The 23,412-nt window shown below is 36.0% G+C and overlaps 5 protein-coding genes and 1 long non-coding RNA gene across 10 annotated transcripts; 3 read left to right on the top strand and 3 right to left on the bottom strand.

The window, feature by feature from the left end:
• Nucleotides 1-437: 437 nt before the first annotated feature.
• On the top strand, nt 438-2,094 carry LOC133705762 (thioredoxin-like 3-2, chloroplastic). The gene is made up of 5 exons (XM_062131150.1): nt 438-766; nt 1,115-1,189; nt 1,315-1,381; nt 1,884-1,901; nt 1,990-2,094. Exons 1-5 carry the CDS (start codon nt 438-440, stop codon nt 2,092-2,094), a joined length of 594 nt encoding a protein of 197 aa, XP_061987134.1.
• On the top strand, nt 1,884-9,673 carry LOC133705237 (pumilio homolog 4-like). 3 transcript variants are annotated; one of them, XM_062130376.1, is made up of 12 exons: nt 1,884-1,901; nt 1,990-2,100; nt 3,674-4,366; nt 4,951-5,812; nt 5,917-6,487; nt 6,572-6,713; nt 6,821-6,928; nt 7,349-7,561; nt 7,646-7,756; nt 8,425-8,619; nt 8,997-9,171; nt 9,256-9,673. In XM_062130376.1, the coding sequence occupies exons 3-12, from the start codon at nt 3,686-3,688 to the stop codon at nt 9,291-9,293; spliced, it is 3,096 nt and encodes a 1,031-aa protein (XP_061986360.1). In that variant the 5' UTR covers nt 1,884-1,901; nt 1,990-2,100; nt 3,674-3,685; the 3' UTR covers nt 9,294-9,673. The 3 variants fall into 3 exon arrangements, with proteins under 3 accessions (XP_061986360.1, XP_061986359.1, XP_061986361.1); XM_062130375.1 differs by lacking the exons at nt 1,884-1,901; nt 1,990-2,100 and adding an exon at nt 2,713-2,865; XM_062130377.1 differs by lacking the exons at nt 1,884-1,901; nt 1,990-2,100 and adding an exon at nt 2,916-3,121.
• A 268-nt stretch (nt 9,674-9,941) lies between these two features.
• On the bottom strand, nt 9,942-11,543 carry LOC133705238 (protein WHAT'S THIS FACTOR 9, mitochondrial). Its single transcript, XM_062130378.1, has one exon. The coding sequence runs from the start codon at nt 11,388-11,390 to the stop codon at nt 10,149-10,151; it is 1,242 nt and encodes a 413-aa protein (XP_061986362.1). The 5' UTR covers nt 11,391-11,543; the 3' UTR covers nt 9,942-10,148.
• Nucleotides 11,544-12,219: 676 nt separating this feature from the next.
• LOC133705679 (OVARIAN TUMOR DOMAIN-containing deubiquitinating enzyme 9) lies at nt 12,220-17,226 on the bottom strand. 2 transcript variants are annotated; one of them, XM_062131021.1, is made up of 11 exons: nt 16,931-17,223; nt 15,736-16,142; nt 15,401-15,642; nt 15,193-15,266; nt 14,682-14,736; nt 14,491-14,565; nt 14,300-14,373; nt 14,104-14,152; nt 13,422-13,506; nt 13,035-13,091; nt 12,220-12,672 (listed from the first exon to the last, which is right to left on the bottom strand). In XM_062131021.1, exons 2-11 carry the CDS (start codon nt 16,055-16,057, stop codon nt 12,620-12,622), a joined length of 1,086 nt encoding a protein of 361 aa, XP_061987005.1. In that variant the 5' UTR covers nt 16,058-16,142; nt 16,931-17,223; the 3' UTR covers nt 12,220-12,619. The 2 variants fall into 2 exon arrangements, with proteins under 2 accessions (XP_061987005.1, XP_061987004.1); XM_062131020.1 differs by having other exon boundaries at nt 12,220-13,091; nt 16,931-17,226.
• Nucleotides 17,227-17,756: 530 nt separating this feature from the next.
• Nucleotides 17,757-19,089, top strand: LOC133704614 (uncharacterized). 2 transcript variants are annotated; one of them, XR_009844094.1, is made up of 3 exons: nt 18,002-18,297; nt 18,405-18,632; nt 18,767-19,089. It is a non-coding gene; the product is annotated as an uncharacterized LOC133704614 (long non-coding RNA). The 2 variants fall into 2 exon arrangements; XR_009844093.1 differs by having other exon boundaries at nt 17,757-18,632.
• A 451-nt stretch (nt 19,090-19,540) lies between these two features.
• LOC133704613 (serine/threonine-protein kinase PCRK1-like) lies at nt 19,541-22,582 on the bottom strand. Its single transcript, XM_062129491.1, has 5 exons — nt 22,211-22,582; nt 21,379-21,795; nt 20,846-21,106; nt 20,479-20,601; nt 19,541-20,177 (listed from the first exon to the last, which is right to left on the bottom strand). The coding sequence occupies exons 1-5, from the start codon at nt 22,217-22,219 to the stop codon at nt 19,665-19,667; spliced, it is 1,323 nt and encodes a 440-aa protein (XP_061985475.1). The 5' UTR covers nt 22,220-22,582; the 3' UTR covers nt 19,541-19,664.
• Nucleotides 22,583-23,412: the final 830 nt, after the last annotated feature.

Raw genomic sequence — 23,412 nt, 5'->3', positions numbered from 1 at the left:
AAAATTTTGTTTTTTAGAACATTAAAATCATTTAACTGGATTAATAAAAAAATTAATTTATTCTGATTAATTTGATAACATCCAATAAATTTCATGAAAAAATTATATTACCTCAATAACAAGTTTTGTTAATTTTTTTTAAGAACAGCAAAATTCTAATACAAAGGGCAATGTTTCTGTAATTACAAAATGATGTGTTTTAATTTTTCTTTTTAATTTTAATAATAAGTTATCATGCATCAATACAATACTACCCTCTCCTTCGGTCTCCATAAGAAAACTGATACCTTGCCAAGACTGCAACCTTGAGCTGAAAGTCCAATCGAACGGTCAAAAAAATCTACCTTTCCTTCCTCCTCTTTCAGGGCATGAACCTGTCTCTTTATATTGAAATCTAGAGTTTCTTTTAGCAAATTGCTATATTTCCTTCTTCAAACATGTCTAAGATCTTACACAGCCCACCATCTCTCAGAATTCTGTCTCCAAACTCAATACCACGTGACCCATCACGTGACTTGTCAGTATTAAGTAGTCCTATTTCATGTCCAAATCCCGCAATTTCGATTTTCAAGAAACTTTCTTCTCCCGGAAAATTTAATTTGCCGGGGAAAAATAGAGTCTTTCGTGCTTGGAGCCAAGAGGGGCCTTTGCAAGAGGTGGATGATTCTCCTGTTTCGTTTGAGTTGGAGCCCATTTACAGTGAAAGTCAGTTTGATCGTGTGATAGCAGAGGCACAGCAACTTGAGGAATCTGTTATCATTGTTTGGTGTGTGGTGTTAGTTTGTCTCTGGGTTTTGTTTGAATTGGTTAGACTTTGCTTTAGTTAGGGCTGTTTCTGCATCGGGGCCAATTTTTTTTCAATGAAAAAAATATGAGAAAAGGAGCAAGTTCAGATTTTTTTACTCTCGTAGCAGTTTCGATAAAATGTCTTTGTTTGTCATGCTTTTGTTCCAATTGCTTTGTTTCTGAAACTGGTTTACATGGTTAAAGAGAAATCTTGGCAAACGGGAGCGCAAATTTTAATCTTTGTGGGTTTATTTGTGTGTTCTGAGTTTAACGATTGGAAAAGTTACTGTACAACCATTGGTTTATATGGTCATATTTTCTCTTGTAGGATGGCAAGCTGGTGCAGAAAATGTATATATTTGAAACCAAAATTGGAAAAGTTGGCAGCTGATTACTATAGAAGGTTTGCTCTATTTTTGTTTCTGATCGTCTATGCCTTAATTAGAGGGGAATTGCCCATTGGGCATGTTGAAAATTGTATAGTTATTGAGAATGTTCCTTATTTTTGTATTCACTGATGCTACACAGATTGCGGTTTTACCGTGTCGATGTCAATAATGTTCCACACAAACTTGTTACTCGTGCAGGAGTCACTGTAAGTCTTATGGTTCCATATACTCTCTGTAATTCTTCCTTCTTTGTAACTTTATATCCAACAGCCAGGAGAAGTAAAACCTGATTGTAACTGAGCAGTTATAAGTCATTCTATCTAGGAAATAAGAGATACAAAATCATTTTGGGAGGGGGAGATCTAGGGCTGGAAGAGGGTTGAAAATTTAGTTTAAGATCACTTTGAGAGGTGGGAATGGTTCGATATTTTGGTTCTGCCTAACCTCATGAAACATTTAACTAGTTGGTGAATAATTTAGTTGTACTGGCTATTTCTTGTCATAAATTCCACTCCAAGGCTATTCCTGTCACAAAAAACTTTTAACATGCACAGGCATATCAAAAAACAAAGAACGCAGGCATTTTGAAGGTTAATCCCATGTTTTCTTTTTGCTCCAGCAAAATATACATTCCAAGCACTTGTGATTAACTGTTAATTGTTCGATTTTTCATGTATTTGTTTGCTGTGGGCTGTGAAATCTGTGCAGAAAATGCCAACCATTCAGGTAATTGCCATTTTGATTGTGTGTTTTTGAGATTCAATATTTTCCTTCTGCACTTCTCTTCCTAAAGCTGTTTCTCTTTGTTTTACAGCTATGGAAGGATAGCAAGAAACAGGCAGAGGTGATTGGTGGTCACAAAGCATATTTGGTCATTAATGAAGTTCGTGAAATGATTGAAAATGAGGATACCTTGTGAATTATGGTATTGCTCGCCATTCTTTTTTCCTGATCGGTATCTCTTTATTTCTGCTTTTTTTTTTCCCTCTGTAAAAAAACATTACATAGAGAAGAAGAAGACTGTCCTTTTAATTTTTTATGATTTCGGCTTTGGTTAATAACCTCATCTGCTGCAAAAAGAATAGATGAGGAATACTGTTCTGCAGCAAAAAGAAAATATACTTTGAGAAATACACAATAAAGAAAAAACCGGTGACCTCATCACTGCTAAATCAAATTGTTGTTTTTCTCCTTTGTTTTGTGTTAAATTGTTTAGGTGGTGATGGGCCTAGGATTTATATCCCTCGGACAAGGCCCATAGACCCTCGTACAGCATCGGGCCGGGTAATATTTATAGGCCCAAGATTATTGTGGATCTCAATATATATATATATATATATATATATATATATATATAACATTTTTACAAGACCACATTTAATATATATTATCAAACTCACAATATAATATATATAAATATTTATGGTTTCATGGGAAAATCGTAAAATGCATTCGATAATTTAACAGGTTTATTAGAGAGGGTAGATATTGAGAGAGAGAGACTGCAAACGACCTCTGCAAGAATGCTGCCCATGCACGTAACGACCGTCTATCACCGTCCATTGTCGATCAACGGTCCTCACAATTCCCTCTCTTTTTTCACTCTCTATAAAAGAATAAATAAATAATTGGAAACAGAAAAAGTGACCGTTTCTCAAGAATCTCCTCTGTCCATGCTCTCGCTCCCTCTGTAAATCCTCTCTCTCTCTCTCTCTCGTCTTTTTTTTTCCACGATTTTTTATATTACCTCTCATTAATCAAGAAGCTCTCCTCAATTCTAGACACGACATCGTTTGCTGCTTAACCAATTTTCCTAAGTTTCGCATTTGATTCTTGTCTGTTTTAGATTCTTTTTAAAAAATAAAACTATATGCGTGTATTATTTATTTATTTATTTATTTTATTAGGCTGTAGTTCTTTCATTGATGTGGGGATTAATCGTGAAGGTATGGAATCTTGATGCAATTAAAGATTTTTTTTGTTTGATTTTAATTTCTTGAAGCACTGTTTGGTTGCTGAGAAACAACGCTAAAAAAATGGAATAAAATGTATGAGCTTTTCCTGTATTAATTTTAAATACGTAAATGCAATAATAAAAGTTCGATTTTCTTGCTTGATTAATTAATATTTTTTATGCGATATAGACAATGGGCATTGATTTTAGTTTATTTCACGTCTGGTTATCTTTTTACACGTCTGGTTATGTTCCTGTGCTCATTATGTTTAATTTTTCTTAAATTTTATATTTCAGAAATCCTAATCTTGCTAAATGTGCCAGTTTACTCGACCCCTTTTTCTTAAATTGAATTTCGTAATTTTTCTCAGCGACCGACAGAGAATTAGTGTTATGGTTTGGATTTTTAATTTTTAATTTGATCCCTTTTTTAAAAAAAAGAGTTTTGTAAATTTTCTTAGCAAGTAAACATATAGAATTGGTGGGGAGGTTTGGATTTATTTATTTTTGATTTTGTTGTTTATTGTATTTTTCTTATTTTCAGTTTCTTTGAGAGATGTTCACTGGGAGCAGTAACATAGAGATGCTACCGACTGTGGATGATTATCTACAAGGGGGGTTCGGTGGTAATTTAGAGGATAATTTGCAGAGCGAACTGGAACTGATTCTACAAGCACGGCGTCGTAATCAACGCATAGAAAGGGATCTTGATAGATATAGGAGTGGCAGTGCTCCGCCTACTGTTGAGGGATCATTAAGTGCTGTGGGAAGCCTTTTTAGGAACAATAATTTGAGTGACATCAATAGTGTCACTAGTAGTAATGGTAACTGTAACAATGTGGTTTTGACTGAAGAGGAGATTCGCTCGCACCCATCTTACCTTTCATATTACTATTCTCATGACAGCGTTAACCCAAGATTGCCCCCACCTTTGTTGTCAAAGGAGGATTGGCGTGTTGCACAAAGGTTTCAGTCTTCAGGATCTATGTTTGGTGGTATTGGCAACTTGAGGAAGAATAAGGTGGTAGAAGATAGCGATAGTTCATCACTGTTTTCAATACAGCCAGGACTTTCAGTGCATAAGGTTGACATTGATTTGACAGAATCAAGTAATTCAAGTAGAAATAATGTCATCGGGAATGCTTCATCCAAGTGGCTTGATAGAGGTTCCAGTGATCTTGGATTGCAGCGCTCCAGGCTTGGTGCAAGGAGGAAAAGTTTTGCTGACATTCTACAGGTATTGGATATAGCAATATAAAAATAAAGAGCTTTTACGAGAATCAACTTACGAACTGTTTAATAATACTACAAGGATTGGTAGCTGAACATTAGCAATATCATATTTGGTTCAGCCATTTGTGCATAAAATGATGTTGAAGGATTTTTTTTTATTACAATGATGGCAATTATCAAAGTCTCTTTTAGCTTATCGAGGACAAAATGTTTGCACTAGTTGATAAATTTTAAGGTTGAAGAATGAGACTATGAGTGAATTTATCATTAATTAAGCAACAAACTGTACTACATACAAGTGACGTTAAATCTGAGAGTCTTGACTGATTTAAAAGATTATCAGTAATTAAGCAACAATTGTTTGATCAAGTGAGGGAACTTATGGATAATTTTCATAAAAATAACCTTCATTTTTATGTTCATTATACTTGAAAACGGTTTTGGTATTGCCCATAGTTATTCAACCAATTTAATTTGATTCACCTGAAATGTACACCAGCAAATGCTAGGTATTGTGTTCTATTGTTTCTTTTTTATGCTAGGTGTTGCATTTCATTTCGCTTTTTAAATGACATTTTTATGTTTCAGGAAGGACTTGATCAGCCCACTTCCATACCAGGTCACCTATCTTCCTCAGCAAGTCATACTACTTTTGCTGATCTTCTGGATACAACTGGTGAATGTGATCCTCATCAAGTTGGGTTACATGATGGAATGGAATCCCTGGAAGGCTTGTATTCTGGAGCAGCTACCACTGCCTTCAGAGGAACTCAAAGCCACAGCAATACCTTTTCTCACTCCTTTGCTTCTGCTGTGGGCTCATCATCGTCTAGGAGTACAACACCTGAACAGCAGCTGCTTGGGAGGCCTGCTATTTCTAGTCTACATCCTGTTGGCAGCAGAGTTGGTCCTATTGAGAAGAAGAATGCTGTTGGCATGACTGTCCAAAATAATCATTCTTCTGGGATTACCGAGCTTGGGGAAATTGCCAATACGTTGTCTGGATTAAACCTTTTGAACACTAGACTCACAGATCAAGAGAGTCATACACGAGGCCAACTGCAAATGGATCTGGACAGTGAGCCACATTTTCCTTTTAACATGTCAAATGGTGCTGAGCAGGCTCTGCATCAGCAACTCATAGAAACATCCAAGGTAGAAAATCTCTCATTTTCTACCAACCATACTGATATGCCGAGAAACAACAGGATCATACCAAACAATAATGCTTCTAAGATAAGTTATAATGGGGAAGTTAGTATTCCCAGAAGAACTTCTTCTTCTACCAATCTTCACTCACAAATGAATTCCTTGCGCCTTGGAAGTTTGGAAAGATCAAATGTTTATCATCAAAATGCAAATATTCCAATTATGGATTTCACTGGCCATGTACCTGATGATTATTCGACACTGAAACTGAATTCAATGATCAAGAATCATTTTGACACAGGTTAGCTTTGTTTCTTTTGAGCTTTCACGGAAATTATTTGTACATTATACGCGTGGATAGATAGATACATTTCTTGCTGGCTTGAAATTTTGTTTTTGCTTTAGGTGGTGTTGGAATTGGGAATGGTTTCAATAGACTGGGAAATCAAGTAGGGTCTGATCTTCGTTCTCCAGTTCTGGACCCATGCTATACTCAGTCCTTGCAAAGAATGTTGGATTATGCAACACATGCTGTAGCTAGTTCAAGTGAGCCTCCAGTTAGAGATTATTTTGGCACTCCGGAGGGAGACTTGGACAGGATTCAAAAAGCTTATCTTGAGACATTGCTTGTTCAACAGAAGCAACAATATGAATTGCCAATTCTAACCAAATCTGGTGGGTTGAATCAGGGATACCATAGGAATTCATCATATAATCTTAGCATGCCATATCCAGAGAACTCAGCAGTGAAATCTATGCTTCCTTCTGTTGGATCTGGGGGTTTTCAGAGTGGGCGAGCTTCGCACTTAGCTTCTGTGATGAGGAGTTCGATGGGAGGATCCACTGGGTCACGGCAGTCTGATATTGGCTGCAATGCTGAAAGAAAACAGTCTTCATCCTTAATAGATGAATTTAAGAACAACAAGACTGGTTCTTTTGAACTTTCAGACATTGTTGGTCATGTTGTTGAATTCAGGTATATATTGAATTATTTCTGGTGTTTGTTTCTCTCATACAGTATCTGGAGTCTGAGTTTAACATTTCCTCTTGTGCAATGCAGCACAGATCAGTATGGAAGTCGGTTTATTCAGCAGAAACTAGAAACTGCTTCAGTTGAAGAGACGAACAAGATATTCCCTGAGATTATTCCTCATGCTCGTACCTTGATGACTGATGTTTTTGGAAATTATGTTATACAAAAGGTACATGTTTTTTTTTATTTGAAATTCTAACTGCTGATTATCTCCTTTACAACTCCATGCTCTGTTTATGATTTATTAATATTACATTGTTATTCTTGAATGCACAGTTTCTTGATCAAGGTACAGAAAGTCAAAGAACAGAGTTAGCCAGTCAGCTTACTGGTCATGTTTTACCTCTCAGTCTTCAAATGTATGGGTGCAGAGTAATCCAGAAGGTACTTTTCTGAGTCCCTTGTTGTCATAAATACATGTGCACATGTGACATGTCCATGATGCACACACTCTTGTATGTTTGTTCTCAGCATCTGTCTTTCAGATTTTTACTGGACATGGATCTGCTTGAAGCAAGCATACTTTTATGTGAATATTGTTGTTGGTGATGCATATTTTGCTGAGCAATATCCGGTTCCTGGGCATTTTAATTTATCATTGTGATGTGGCTTGGTGTAATGCCAGGGATTTCCTTAGATGCATAATTAAAATATTATGATTTAGTATCTCTTACATGCATCCATCACAAGGAAAGAAGAAGAATTATTTGATCAGGGCGTGAAATGCAGCTTACCACCTTAAGTTCAAGATCATGTCCCTTTTCTGGCCATCAAAATTACTTAATGTGCTAAATCTGACCACAGGCTTTGGAGGTGATTGACGTGGATCGACAGACTCAAATGGTGGCAGAGCTAGATGGCTCTGTCATGAAATGTATTCGTGATCAGAATGGTAATCATGTTATTCAGAAGTGTATAGAGTGTGTTCCAGGAGATCGAATACAGTTCATCACCTCAGCTTTCTATGGGCAAGTTGTGGCCCTTTCCACCCACCCTTATGGTTGCCGTGTTATCCAGGTTAAAAATTACTCACTATTCACTTTCTTGATGGAAATATATTATCATATTTGACTTGTCAATTGTTTGATTTGGCACCAACAGAGGGTCTTGGAGCATTGTAAGGACATGAATACACAGCAAGTTATTATGGATGAAATTATGCAGTCTGTATGCGCTTTGGCACAAGATCAATATGGAAATTATGTCATTCAGGTATTGAAAATTTTCCAGCTATGCGTGTATTGACTGGCGAATGAAATCCTTTGTTCCTAGGATATTAGTTTGTCCAGTCATTCTTGCCCTGCATGCTAATCCTAAAATTTTAGTTTTTATCTGTCAAAATCCATTGAATATGAAAGATAATCAAGGCAGAATTAGTCTGTAATTTACAGGGATTTATTTTTCTTCTTGGTTCAAATATTATCCTATTACTCTTATTTTCCAGCTAAAACAATATCTAACAATATAAAAACCTTTAGGAGACTGGAAAATTATTTCTGTATGACAGATCATATATTACGGATATGAGTTAAGAAAATTGAGTGGCACAGCTTTTCTTTCCTGGACTGGTAATGAAGTCATTGATGTGTAAGTGGAAGTATTGAGTGCCAAGTTATGAAAGTTATAATTTTTATTATCCTTTAAATCTTCACCTTCACCTTCACAGATTCAATTTTTGTCAGATTCACCTTCATCTGTTAGAGCGCTCTGCATCCATATTGACTTCTCTATGTTGACTAAAGATATGGGTTTGATCTTGTTTTTGGATTATGTTGCATCATTGGCATGAAATGGGTGGCCTTGTTCTGTATTTAACTGTTCCGCTATTGTGCTGCATCACTAGTTTCCTGATGTTTGTTTGTACTTTTGTTTTTCTATAGCATGTCCTGGAGCATGGTAAGCCACAACAACGATCTGTTATTATTAGAAAGCTTGCAGGACAGATTGTTTTGATGAGTCAGCAGAAATTTGCTTCTAATGTTGTGGAGAAGTGCTTGACATTTGGTGGCCCTGATGAGCGCCAGCTTTTGGTGAACGAGATGCTTGGTTCCACTGATGAAAATGAGCCTTTGCAGGTCATATTAGCATTCACAACCCTTACTCCCCTCCCTGTGGCCATATTGGAAACACATGCACACACAAAGATTAAAAGATTACAGATGTTTTCAGATGTGTTTTCTAAAACTAATTTGATTGTTTCTAGTCCTTGCCATATACCTCCATTGTTGTATGTTTTTTTTTTCCTGCTAAATATTCTAAATATCCGGTACTCTGCAGAATTAAGCTTGATTATGGAACACTTGAATGATCATCCAATCTTAACATGCTCTTCTCTCATGAATATCAAGATTACTGCAGCCTATGCTTGTCTCAAGGCTTCCAATTTTGGTTTTTATTTACTTTCACTGATCATTGCCTGGATGACCAATGTGTTTGGAATACAAAACTGCAGGCTATGATGAAAGATCCGTTTGGAAATTATGTTGTACAAAAGGTTCTTGAGACCTGCGATGATCGAAGTCTAGAGTTAATTCTTTCTCGCATTAGGATTCATTTGAGTGCCCTGAAGAGATACACTTATGGTAAACATATTGTTTCGCGTGTTGAGAAGCTCATCACAACTGGAGGTGAGGAATCTTTGTAGTTGCTCGTCTTTTCCTGGTTTACTTGTAACCAGCGGACATACATGATTCTTTCTCTCTCATATGCAGAAAGGCGCATACGGTTGTCATTCGCAGTCTCCTCCTAACTTGATTTAATCTGGAAACATGGAAGGCACTTTTTCTTTGACGCCATAAAAAGCAAAAAGGGCATGCAAATTTTGTACAGCTAACATGGAAGGTGATTTTTGCAAGATGTCATCTCATAGCTTTGGTCCTCGAAGAGAATAATAGATGTAAATAAGCAGGAAAACTGCATGCTTGCGGAATAAGATGTTTTCGTTTTTGTCAATATCTGATTGTATATGCAGCTCACAGAATAAAGGTAAATTTAGGTTAGAGAGGCCATTTATAGTTGATCAGTCTCCTCTTGGAGTACAGTCGCAATCTGTACGGTCTGTCAAAAGGAATGGAATGTAAATGTTACTAGCAGACGTAAAATATGATATTTGATCTTTTTGCTTCAGAAGGCCCGGCCCGTGTTTTAGATTGTTGCACAGGAATTGGATTTTCTCTTCTTCTATTGAGTGAATTACCATCTGATCTTTTTCCACGGGAATTGGATTTTCTCACCTTCTTACTGGTTGGAATTTGTCGAGAATATTTTATTTTGATTTGTTTACATCAATTCAATAATATCCTGACAAGGGCTTGAAATTACCTGCAAGTACTGGTCATCAACAAGCTCAACCACCTGTGTCCTGTAACTAGAGTTACGATATTCTCCTGGTGAAGTCTATTCAAAATTTGTGATACTCTCAAAATTACATGAAGAAATTTACACAACGATAGAGAGTTTGCACATATCCGTGGCTGAAATTCACTTGAGAAAGCAGGTATAATAATCCAGTAATTAAAGAGGTTAAATGGACCAAGTACCTGAAGGAAGTGAATCAGAATCATTCGACAAGAATACAGCTTTCAGCTCTAATTCACTTCATCTTTTACAATCTACCTATTTCAACACACTCTTCTTCATCAGCACAATCCAAATCTAAATCCAGTTTTGGACGTTCGACATAAGGATTGTTCACTCTTCTGCTCTTCAGAATCACCTGTGATTCCTTCATCAAGTTAATGTACTTATTCCTGATCCTTAACATGGGATGTCTCTCAATGGCCATTTTATCACAATAAGCCTCCTTAAGAATAGCAGTGCAAGTTTTATTCCTCAAAGACAGATAAAACATGTAGGGATGCCTTTCAAATGCTTTATGAACCTTCTGTGGTAACCCAAAATACTTCTTAAGACACAAAAGTCTCCTCCTTTCTGCAGAATGCTCAACGAACAAACAGAGCAACTCATGAAGAAACCCAACAACCCTTTTCTCAGCAATATCACTATTAGGATCCAAATGTGAATAATCCTCATATGGGGACACATATGGAACCTTTTGAAACTCTCGTAACCAAACCTCAATCTTCCTCCTCAGCCTCACACCCTTGGATGGGAAAAGTGGAAACTCAATTGCCTCCATTGGTTCATTGGAATACACTCCTTTTTTCATTGCATTTCTTTGCAGAACAGACAAAACCCTTTCGTTGCTCTCAACGGCTAATCCCTTTAACCCTTCCTCCATCTCCACCACCCTAAAAGATCCATCAAGATTCATATCCAAACACTCCAAGAAATCCTCGGGCAAACCTAAATACCATAACATCCCTTGAATAACCTTCAAAGGCAACACCTTTTGTTTGCTCATCAAAATAAACTTCTTTAACCTCTCTCTCAGATCCTCTTTACAATCCTCATACAACCTTCTCTCTTCTCTATCAATCTCAACAGCTTCTTGGGTCAATCTAAACCAAGGCAAATTATACTGAGGACCACTAAACTCCTCAAAGATCGATGGGTATTGCCTCAAAAACCTTGCAACCTTGATTTTCACATCAAAGTGCAAGCCTTTCTTTGACACGTCAGAGATTGGGATACAACCATTGGGGTTTTGGGCTATCACATTTTTCAAAGAAATGATGGGTTTAAGTTGAATGGACTTGTGTATGTGCTCTATTGTGTCAAGGTATTGATCTTTTTTCCATTTCATGTACACATCTACATAGTTCTTGGTTTGTGTGTATGTATATGGTGGGTTCTTGGCTTTATGGTTTATAAGGGAAAAGATTGGATTTTGAGAAGAGTGGAATAAGATTTTTAGGGTTTTAGAGGTGGGTTTTTTGAAGAACATTATATTTAGGGTTTTAGGGGTTTTGGTGGGTGATTATTGGAAGGGGGAGAAGATTTGGGGTTGGGGTGTCCTGTCCTGTGACTTCTATTACAGAGCTTCCAGGTAGATAGTTGGTGGGGATGACTGGTCGTTTATAGGAAAACTTAAGATACACCAAGGTGTTGCAGCTTCGGTTGTCTTTTTGGAAAATAAAATAACGGAAAAACAAAATTTTGTTCTTTTCCAATTACACGGCTTTCAATTTCGTCCGAAATCTATTCAAAATTAAACAAAATTGCCCCTCCAAGAAGGAAATGTCAAGTGTTCTTTTTCATGTATCTGGGCGTGGAAGGGAAATATTATCTGATTTCTCATGTATGAAATTGATTTAATTATTTTTTTATGTTGGAATCTAGAGTTAGACAACACATTGGGTAAGTAAATAAAGTTTTTCATACAAACATTATAATTTTTTGTTGCTTTAATAGTAAAAATATTCAAAGATCAACTTTTCTACATGAACATATCAATTTATTAATGAGTTTAAATCTCTTTATTATTTTTTAATATGTTGAACAACTTTTAATTTATTTTTATTTCCATTGGACTGTTATCCGATCTTTTTTAATCTCATGCTAATACTTTTTTTCAATAACAATTAATATTGCTCACCAATAACAACAGTTGCGAATTTAGTTTTCACATTTCTACGTAAGAAGAACAGGAGAAATTCAACTCCCTTTTCTCCTGTCTTTCCATTTCACGAACATTTTGACCACACTTTTTTTTTCTACTGGATTTACCCAATTTGTTCGGATTGAGCATTCTCAAAAAAAAAAAAAAGTGAGAATAGAAGCAAAAGTTGAAGAGCACAAATCTTGAAAAGACAAAGTAAACAGTATGCAAGATATACAGCAGCTACAATTTATCCAGAAATAGTGTCTCCGTTTCTGCCATGAAGGGTAAAAGAGAACCCTTCTATTGCCCTTCCTACTATGTACAGTCAGAACAGCGGGAAAAGGAATGAAAAAATGACGGAAGATGGAACCCTTTTTTTTTTTTTTTTTTTGGGGAGGGGGTTTAAAATATATAATATGCACAAAGGTAGTAGCTACAAATGGCGCAGCAATGGCATCCGCATTTCCCCTTTACTCTGATTCGCCAAATTGCGAGGCAATTGAATAGAATAGCCTCTCCATGTAATGAAAACTCTTCTTATGAGGTTTGCCACTGAAGGTTCTAGCTTCAAATCATCCAAGGTTCCACCACTTCTTCTTTTTCTTAGGCTCATATTGCGGTGCCTCTATATTAGCGAGAGAGCAGCAATGGTAAAGCAGCTAAAACCGTTAGAATTTAGGAAAAGACATCCAGCATGCAAGTTAAACAAATCAAACACTCATGACAACGTATCAGATGATATAATAAGAGACTTGCAAAATTTGCAAAAAGACATTTGTTTACTCCCAACAGTACTTCACCCATGGTGTTTTCATTGGCCAGCTTTTTTTTTAATTTTTTTCCAGCCAAGAGATGCTCATGTTTTTCAAAATTGCTTTTATAGAAGACCAAGACAACATCAGATGGAAGCCAGAAAAAGATGGACCCTGCTATGAAGTATCATAGAACAATATTCATTGCTTTGACAAACAAGATCCAACTGTTTACCTCCTTCTGGATAAATAGAATTGTAGTGCACCTCCGCCCAAAAGCTCAAGAAAATAACTGCACAAAACACAAGTAGCAAGGGAATTGGATTTCAGATCTCATCCAACGTTTTCATGGATCTTTCTTTTCTTTTTTCTTTTTTTTTTTTGGAAACTAATTGGTTGAAGCTGAATAAGAATTTTCTTGTTAGGATTATTTGAGTGTTCAATGTAATAAACTTTTCCCCATTTTACATTTCCTAATTCCATGATCAACAAATTTTATTCTACAACCAAAAAATCTTACATGTAAAATTTCCACATATTAGAAAGATGGTGGAGCATTCTTAGCTTTTAGATTTGTATTAATCAACACACAAGTTCAAAATGTAAGATTTTTTAATCTTACCTCGATTGGACTTTTGAACTCTTGGAAGGATCTCGATGTAACATGTATCCTTGAATGAAGTTATCACAAATATCTTGATACCATACTGCAATTGCATGGCAACATGCATAGACAGTAGTTAAAGAAGCTTTAAGCCTCTAAAATAAAATGACCGACAGCAAACATGTAGCATACATGAAATCATAAAAAATAATAATTAAAAAGTTATAAAGTAACGTAGCAAGCTTGCATGAAATTTCATGTTAGTAGCTACATTACTTGCATATTTCAAGTTGTATATAATGCATTGAGAAAAAGATACTGTCAGAGAAGAACAGAAATTACACAATTTTTATCCTAGAAAGAATCGCTCATAAGCATAAAAGCAATTCATTTAATAAAGTTATGAGAATTGATATAATAATCCCTAGTTGTCTCATGAAGAATTTGGGCTCACAAAAAGCAGAGTGAAGGAAAAAGATTTATGTAACTCAATTCGACTAGTTGGAGATTCAGGCTTAGGTGAATTCAGTTGCATAAATAACTACTTGAATCCATGTTTTCAATATCCATTAGTGATTATCATCAAATTCACAACCCATTGATACATTCCAGAAAAAGGTTAATAAATAACGTGAAGATCAACAGAAAGAAAAGCAGACAAAAGAAGAGGGAATCTACAAAGTCATCTATTTTTCCATACCGAATCTGCGGCAGCCTGCAATGTAACGTGGTCACCCCATTCACCACTCCTGATTTTAGCCACATAAAAAGTACATACATATGAGCATGAGCATGAATCTATTTAAAGAAAGCTATGGGAATTTTTTCTTTAAAAAAAAACAAGAAGAAAGAAAGAAAGAAAGAAAGAAAGAAAGAAACAGAGATAAGTAACAAACTTGCTCATTTTCTTCAGATAGTCGTCATAAGCCATAGGAACATAGCTGCTGTACATTTGCGGCTGAGACTTGAGCTGATGAAATCAACATGGCGTGGAATATGATTACAGTCATGCTTACATGTATAAGAATGGATCAAGAAGACTCTAGTACAAGTACATAGAAGCACACTTATTAAAACACCAACCAACCTGATCAATAACTCGTTCTCTCACCAATTTGTGGTGTTCAGGAGAGCGATAGAGTTGATCTGACAGAGAACAAAACTGCAAAAACACATAAACAAGTGAGACATACCTTGAGCAAATAACACTAGGTAATAGAATTCTAGAAGCAAGCTTTTTGCACTACCATTTATCTTTAAAATAAAGTGGGTACCAACCTGACAGTTACCATCTCCTTGAACTTTATTCTCAACAAGATAATATACCTTTAACCTAATAAAACAGAAAATACATTGATATTAACAATATTGTTCAAGTCAAAATAATTTAGAGGCTAAACCACAACATTCATCAAGGAAGGAGACACATGAAACACACCAAAAACATAGATCTCAAAATCCATACTGTAGGAGAACATGATAACATGAAAGATACTAACACCCACACACTATGCCTATACTGAAACCTCTAACCCCAAAATGTTAATAATTGATAATAATATGAATGTATCTATCTAGAAAATAAAGTTATCCACAACATTTTCCGATGGAAGGTATACCATAAGGCACCCAATAATCCACTTCCAGCCAGTTCTCTATCTCCTGTTGTAGTTTGAAGCAGTACATTATAATATAAAGACAAATACTTGGGGATTCACACCTTATGAGAAGGTCCAGGAGACAAATTTGCATATATTAAAAACACAGGAGAGGAATATATATACAGCACCTTTCTAGCAGTCTTTGATGATCTGACATCTGTTCATCCTCCGATGGTATTTCTCCATTAGTTTTAGGAACATGCTGCCAAAAACAGATGAGAAATTTAGGATACTCAATTCTTCATTTTTGAAAGGATATCAATCACTCAAGTTTGGAAGGAATATTATCTTAATCTTCATTGCAATGTGGTATAGTTTGGCAGAAGTCATACTTACAGAAACAGGAACCATCTCAGTTATCCTCTTGCCCACTTCACCATCAAGAGCAGATTCATTTTCTATATTTAAAATAAGTGTCAGCTCTTCCATCTCGAGGGAATTTTCTCCATTGCTAGAAGATGAAGTAGGAATCAATATTTCATCCTTCTTGATAGAATAATCTGCCATATTTTTGCTGCAATCATCAGCATACATCATGCTTTCACTGTGAACAGTGACTCTCTGATCATCCTCATGCTCTACACATGGCAGATAAAATAAAATACATCATGAAGAATAGAGGGCCACAAATAACCATGGAATTGCATAGCAGGTGCGGAATTTCCTAGTACCAGAACCATGGCATGTTTCATGAGGACCAGGCCAGTGCTGTGTAATAATTGATTCTCGTTCAGTGTTATTTAACCCAGATGCTTCCACATAAGCAATCCTTGAAAGTTCTTCTTGGAGAGCACGAGCAATAACAGCATCATTCTCCACATTACTTGCATATATCGGGTCATTATAATATTCTCTAACATACTCAACGTTAAATGTATCCATGCCATAACAAGTAACAGAATTACATGAACCAGAATTTGAAAGTGTACAAACATCAATTAGATCATGGAGACCCCATCGAACAACATCTGGATCCTGCTCATATAAAATCATCTTGGCTATCAAAATAAATGAAATCTCTTAAAGAAAGCACAACTGCCTTGTGATATGTACTTGCACAAATCTTTCTAACGGGCACCTGCAAAATTAGCCATAATATGCAAAATCTAATCAAATTCACTATACAGAAACAAAACAAATAACTTCAAACTTTCACTAATGAAAAGTCAAAACTTTCTATATCCTACAATAAGGCCACAAAACCCACTTGCAGCGATCGAAATTAAACCCTCCTAATTTCAACATAAAAAACCACTCATGCAATTACGCTGCTAACCCAATTCCCATCCTTCAATCAAAACTTCATATTTCCAACATCAAGAAGCTACATCTTAGTTTAACCCTTAAAAGAAAACATCATTAAACAAACATCTATCACCAAATTCAATTAAAAAAAAATTCAAATGCATCAACAAAGCAGCAAAAAGGACATAACTTTACTAAAAAAAAAAAAAAATTTCATTTCCTTGAAACCCCCTAACAACATTCAATCCAATTAAAAACCCCACAGAAAAAAAAAACCCATCACCAATTCAACCAAACTCAACATAAAGTCTTCAGATTTCCAACATCAAGAAGCTACGTCTTAGTTTAACCCTTAAAAGAAAACATCATTAAACAAACATCTATCACCAAATTCAACTAAAAAAAAAATCAAATGCATCAGCAAAGCAGCAAAAAGGACATCACTTAAGTTTAAAAAAAAAAGAAAAAATTCATTTCCTTGAAACCCCTAACAACATTCAATTCAATCAAAAATCCCATAGAAAAACAAAACCCATCACCAATTCAACCAAACACAACATAAAGTCCAAACCTTATTCAGATCACATAAAAAAATCTGAATACAACAACATAAGTACGTACCTTGTTCAGGTTTTTAACTCCAAGATAGGCAACAAAGAATCTATCCTTTTCTTTTCTACTTTCCCTTTCGAACTAGATAGATAAAGGGATTTACTTGAAAACCGAACAAGTGACTAGGAAGACTCTTAACAGAAAGAATATCATAGAGATATTGGGTTTGGTGAAAGCGGCCGTCTATTTAGTATTTAGGCATCCTTCGTTGAAATTTGTATAAAGTTGATGATGCCTTGCGGTGTGCTATCTCTGAATCCTCCGATTCTCGGTTTCTTGAGCCACGTGTATTTTGTCTGGATTATCTTTTTTCATTAGTTAACTTTTCGGTTTTTGCTTGTTAAGAATTTTAAAAGTTTTTATTTATTTATTTATTAATTTTGCGGATTAGTTTGATATTTTGACTTGGACCAGAATTAATCGGGTCCGCTGTACAATTAGTTTCTACTTTCTACAATTAGTTTTTAGAATATTCCAATATTTTTCTGGAAGGTTGAGTACGTTGTTTGTTTCAAATTAATATTAATTAATCATCTATATTTATTGTTGGTTCTTTAACAAAATTATATTGATTTAGATAATTATTTTTAAATGAAATAATATATTTTTTTAAAAAAAATTATTGATTAAATCACTTTCAATTTTGATTGATTTAAATACTCAAATAATTTATAAACAAATTCAAAACATGTTAGATTTTGAATCCGTGGATTACCGGATCATTCAATCAAACTGGTTTTGATAATTATATTTTAAAATTGAAATGGAAGAATAAACGAGAGTAGATTCATTTTTAATTAAAAAAAAAAGGAAAAGGCACAAAAATTAAGAATCTTCACCCCTTCATTTACCCTTTCCTTTCCATGGTTAGCACTTAACCCTGTTTTGAATGTCAAATATTATCTTTCTTCGAAATTTTATCAGCCCAAAAATCATCCCAATCTCATACCAGCACATCCCCTGGTGAAAAAATAATTATTTGATTATCTATAAAAATAAATTAACTGTGATGGTTAAATCACCATGGTTTGGAAAGTGAGTCGGGACGTTTAACTTATCAAATGCATGCATCTGTGATAATTTTTTCTCAGGATTTTTTCTTCTGAGGGGTCGAATGCATTACAGCCATGTCTTTGAACGTAAAACTCTATAATGTGGACGGACTGACCTTTTTCCTTTTTTTGTGGTTTGAAGACAGAGAAGTGCGGCGAGGATAGGATAAGTGAACTGGCAGATGGGGTATTGATTTCAGTCCTTTCCTTTATGACAATGAAGGAGGCGATAAAAACTAGTGTCCTTTCTTGTAGATGGGAAAAGCTCCGGCCTTCTCAACCCTATTTGAACCTTGATGCTTGGACTTTTTCTTGAAGGATCTGGTCAGTAAATTCCATCCTCGAGACTCCCTCTTTAGAATATGAATTGCATATTTGCATGGATGCAGCATTTTGTGGCTCTAATCGCGTATCCTTCTGGAATTTGGCAGCATAAATAGAACACACTGAATCTTGTTGTCTTAGTTTAACTCAGAATTACAAAGGGAAAAGGACTTTTGAAACTCCCTCCAGAGCCTCCTCGGAGTAGAAACTGGCGGGGCAGCCTAGTGACACCTTTTGCTGGTAACAACATGCTGGTCTTGCTTAGCTGTCCAGCAAACCCGGCAAGCACGTCCTTTTGTCCAAGTACTCCACAATGAGCGTCCCATTGCATGCTGGTATACTTTCCTTGTTCACTTGCTAATTATCTAGTACAAGATTTTGTGTGCTTGTCTGCTTTTAAGAATATAAACCCTCTGTGTTTGTATATATGAATAGGGTTGTACTGGTTCTGATTTCTACCCATTTGCAGATTTTAAGGTACTAGCAGTATCCAACTCAGAGAAGAAGTCTGCATCAAGCAAGTTATCACTGCAGGCCAAGTGGCTTACATCCTGAGACTGACGATTCAAAGTCCACCAAAGTTGAATAACCGTTCGTTTTTTAGGGATCAAAGAAAGTAGAATTCTAGCGCTCCTCCGTGTGTTATTTTAGCCGAGGCCAGTTCGTTTTTGGATTGATCTTAATGTCTCACGGCTTTGGCATTTGTTTTACTGCTCCACTCTATACTCTGATTCAGTAGCTTTTTTCAGACACATCAGTGGCTTTAGTTTAATATCATCATCCTTTATGAGACGAGTCTAGCGGCCCATTCCATCTCTATAGATAATGGCTCGTATTTTATAGATAACGACTTCTGAACCAATTCTACCACTACCATCTGTTAAAGAATCGTGCATGCATTATTTGTCTTCTTGACAGGCGAGTCAAAAAGCTAATAATTTAACAGGGGGTATCCTGTTCGGAGAAAGAGCATTTGGGCTCCCTCACTAGGCACCAGGCTGGCCCGTGTTGGACGGCTGGCTTCTCTAGGTGGATTGATGGGTGTTGAAGAATGTCCACGTGGAGATACAATGGCCTATCAATGTCCATGTGTTAACCCGGATATATTAACCTTTACTGTATAAATTTGCATTCAAGATGACATTGATTATCATTGTTTCTGTCCGTGTGTCCTTGTATGGTATGCGGAGTATATACTTCCATAGAGGCCATCGATCAGTGAATTATATATACGCAATACACATGAGCGAATGTAATCCATTCTAAAACGAAAATCTGTGCACAATTGTATCTCGAGGAAAGCAGGTAGAACAAGGTAGTTTACTTCCACTTAACAAAAAGGCGGCCTCCATACATGAGCTGCTTCATCAAAGCAAGATTCGTTGCCTAGTTCTCCAAGCAGACCAACATCCACTCTCTCCAATTATTGGATCCACAAACCTCATCTTTACACGTTCTCTTTTAGATCTTTCGGGAGCATCTTTCGGGGCCAAACTCTTCATAGGGAGCAAGGGGCTTCCATTGTCTGTTGTGTCAACAATCTTGTTGATCATCTCAAGGATTTCACTCATTTTCGGGCGTGTTTTTGCCTGTCTTACCAAGCAACAATTTGCTACGGCAGCAAGCTTCTGGGCAGTCTTGATGTTATATTTCCCCTCAAGCCTTGGGTCCAAGATCAACCTGAACTTTCTTGCACCAGAGAGGTGTGGCCTGACCCATTCCAAGAGTTTTTGTTCATTCTTTGGGCGGTTCCTATCCAAAGGACGTCTGCCTGTTATAAGTTCGTAAAGAAAAACCCCAAAGCTCCACACATCGCTTTTAGAAGTGAGACGCCCGGTTCGAATATATTCAGGAGCTGCATATCCGATTGTTCCAACTACCTGTTTGCCAATGAGATAAATTGGTTCCACAGTTTCTTTATATCTACAAACTTATCTTACTACAGAGTTCTGATGATGCAGTAATACAGTCTCAAAGACCCTAGATGGCTGAATAAATAGCGTTATCAAATCAGCACAAGAAAGTTCAAGAAAGTTCGCAGGAACATAAGTTATGTGAAACTGAAAGTAAAAAGTTATAGTTCGGCTTCTAATGCTACTGATTGATAAGCCTTGTCAATTCAGCATAAGAACAGTTTGTTTGACATGATTGAAGGATCATTTTTAGTAATCATAAACATACCGCAGTCGAAACATGGCTCAAACCATCTGAAGGTCCCAATCTGGCCAGCCCAAAGTCTGATAGCTTTGCATTCCATTGGTCATCCAGTAGTATGTTTGAAGACTTGACATCTCTGAAAATAATCTGTACAAACAATGAAAGAAAAATGGTACATGCAGTAAAGTGAAGTGAAGCAACTAGACACAGTAGCACAACCAAATTGAAGAACGCCGAACAAACTCGAAATGAAGAGCAGAGGGGGAGGGAAAAATATGGTAAATATGAAGATCCAAACCCAACCCCAATCCCTGAAGGAGGGTTGGAAGTTCACAAAAGCTCAGTAATAGTAAGCTTATAACAATATCTTAGAGAGTCAAGTTAAAAATACCTGAAAATCCATTCCTTCATGGAGGTATGCTAAGCCTCGGGCAGCATCCTGGGCAATTTTTACTCTTGTCGCCCAGGGAAGAACCTTCTGAAATTTACTTGACAAGTGATCCTGCACACTTTTGTTGGGCATAAATTCATACACCAGAAGGCGCTGGACTCCCCGTTCATCGTCCTCAGCACAGTAGCCCACTAATTTGACAATATTTGGATGTTCAGCAATCCCTAGAAAATTTACTTCAGTCACCCATTCCTTGTGCCCCTGTGAACAAAGATGAAATCATCCTTAGCAACATCTCAGAACTAAGAATCTGAAGGCAATAACTTTCTCTCTTCTTAATTACAATCTTCTGAGTTCAATTCTCAAAATTCATCAGATTTTAAGTGCTAAGATTTTTCTAAGGCAATAATCTAAAGACAATGAAATTTTGTCTTGTTAACAATTTTCTCATCAAGGACTCGCTCCCCAAACGGTAAATGTTGATTTAAGAATGATATGTAGTAACCAGGCATGGAGAAAAAAGGAAAGCTTGCCTGGAGCCCTCTTCTGCCCAGTTGTTTGACAGCGATATCGACCTTCTTACTTGAGTCTTCCATGCTTCGGATTACTCCCCTGTACACACCACCAAATCCACCCTCTCCAATCATGACAGAGCGGTTGAAATTCTTTGTCGCTGTCTTCAGTTCTGAGAATGTGAAGACTCTAAGATTGCTCTGTCTTTGAGACAGAGCAGCAAATGAGTTCTTTGTGGACGAGTCTGTGCTAAAATCTGATACATTCTGAGAATTGAACTCAGACCCAGATTTCCTCAGGTCACGATCAGTTGACATCGACGTTGATGTAGACGAAGTGGATCGGGCAGAACAGATTTGGTTACAAGTCTTTGGTTCTTTATTTTTCTCTTTATTAGAGAAGTGAAAACACTTCATAGTTCCCACAGGACCAATTGCCTAGTTGCACACCCACAATTGTGTTAGCATTACAACAACGACACCATAATTAAGGATACGAGAAAACAAAAGTAGAGAAACCAAACATGTTTACAAACTTGAAACACATCCAAATACCCATAAAATTACCAAGCAAAACCTTAACCTATGAAATATGGCAATTTATTCAATTGCAAAACTAAATAAATTATCCAAAACTTGCATGCTAATCAAATCAAAGAAGCCAAAAAGAGGCCAATTTTCCTGACAAAGCACTTAAATCAAAGGCAATTAACTTAAAACATGAACCCTATTGTATTTTCTAAAGGCAATAACTCTGTCTCTTCTTAATCACAATCCCATAACATAAAGAGCCTAAGCCAAGTTGTTGCCATTTTCCTTTCATAAAGAGCCTAAGCCATCAGAATTCACCAACCAAGATCATATGCTCCTGATTCCCGGGAGCATTGTCCTTGAAATCTCATCCATAACCAGAAGCATCCTATCTTTATTCAAACAACCATGAATCAACCTAAAGCTTGGAGACGATACACCACTGAGGGTGAAATAGTCACCAACCAAGAACAGAAGCTCCAGAACCCAATTCATCCATGCAAGGCAGCCTTCATTTCATTTACCCACTCTCTCACATGACAATAAGCTCCTTATTCTTCTTTAAAGAAACATTTTTTTTCTTAAACAGTGCAACCAGATAAGCAAGCCCATCAAGAAACAAACGCAAGCAAAGATGTTAAAGAAAGTCTGCTAAAGCACCAAAATTGAATACCCATTTTGCAAGATAAACAACAAAAGGAGAAAAAAAAGCCACTCACCTCTCTCTCTATAATAAAAAATAGACGAAAAGAACACAACTCCTGCTATCCTTCACAGGTATTCACGTAAACAAAGACTCGGAATGCAAAAGGGAGAGCAGTGATTGATTATAGACTCAACAACGAGCACTTCATGGTCAAAAAGTCAATACAAGGCAGCCGGACTGTCGTTGATTTTAATAAGCAGGAGAGTTGATTTTTAAAGTATTTTTTGTTTTAAAATATATTAAAATAATATATTTTTATTTTTTAATATTAATACATAAAAAAAATTAAAATAAAAATTTTTAAAGGTACTGACAAGTGTGTTGTGGGGTTGTTTCTCGGAAAAAATGAGATTCTTCTTACAGGTGACAATTACATGGATTTTTTTTTATTTAAAAATATATTTTTTAATATTAACACATTAAAAAAATTTAATATTTTCTTTTTAAAGTCAACATATTTTTATAATACATCAATATCAAAATCAAACGCCCCTCTAGTAATCTGTACAGTTTTTGTTTGTATCTAATTGCTTAATGATATATCTAATTCATGTTCGTTGGTGTTTTCAAATGTTAGTTGGAAGTTGGAAACCATTAAAGTCCCTGTGCTTTCTTTTTTTTCAACTTGGTTTTTTTTTTTTATCAATAATGAAGGTATTTTCGTCCTCCATTACTTTTTTTTTTCTAACTAGTTCATTAATTAACTGAGAAATTGTATATTAAAATGTGCATAATCATACTTTTTTTAATTAACGTGAATGTTTGGGTTAGTTTATATATACTTCAACTAATTTTACGGATCCTAAAGTTAACGATTA

This window comes from Populus nigra, chromosome 10, assembly GCF_951802175.1.
Source record: "Populus nigra chromosome 10, ddPopNigr1.1, whole genome shotgun sequence".
In the NCBI taxonomy this organism is placed as follows: Eukaryota; Viridiplantae; Streptophyta; class Magnoliopsida; order Malpighiales; family Salicaceae; genus Populus; species Populus nigra.
This window is presented reverse-complemented; position numbering and strand designations above follow the sequence as displayed.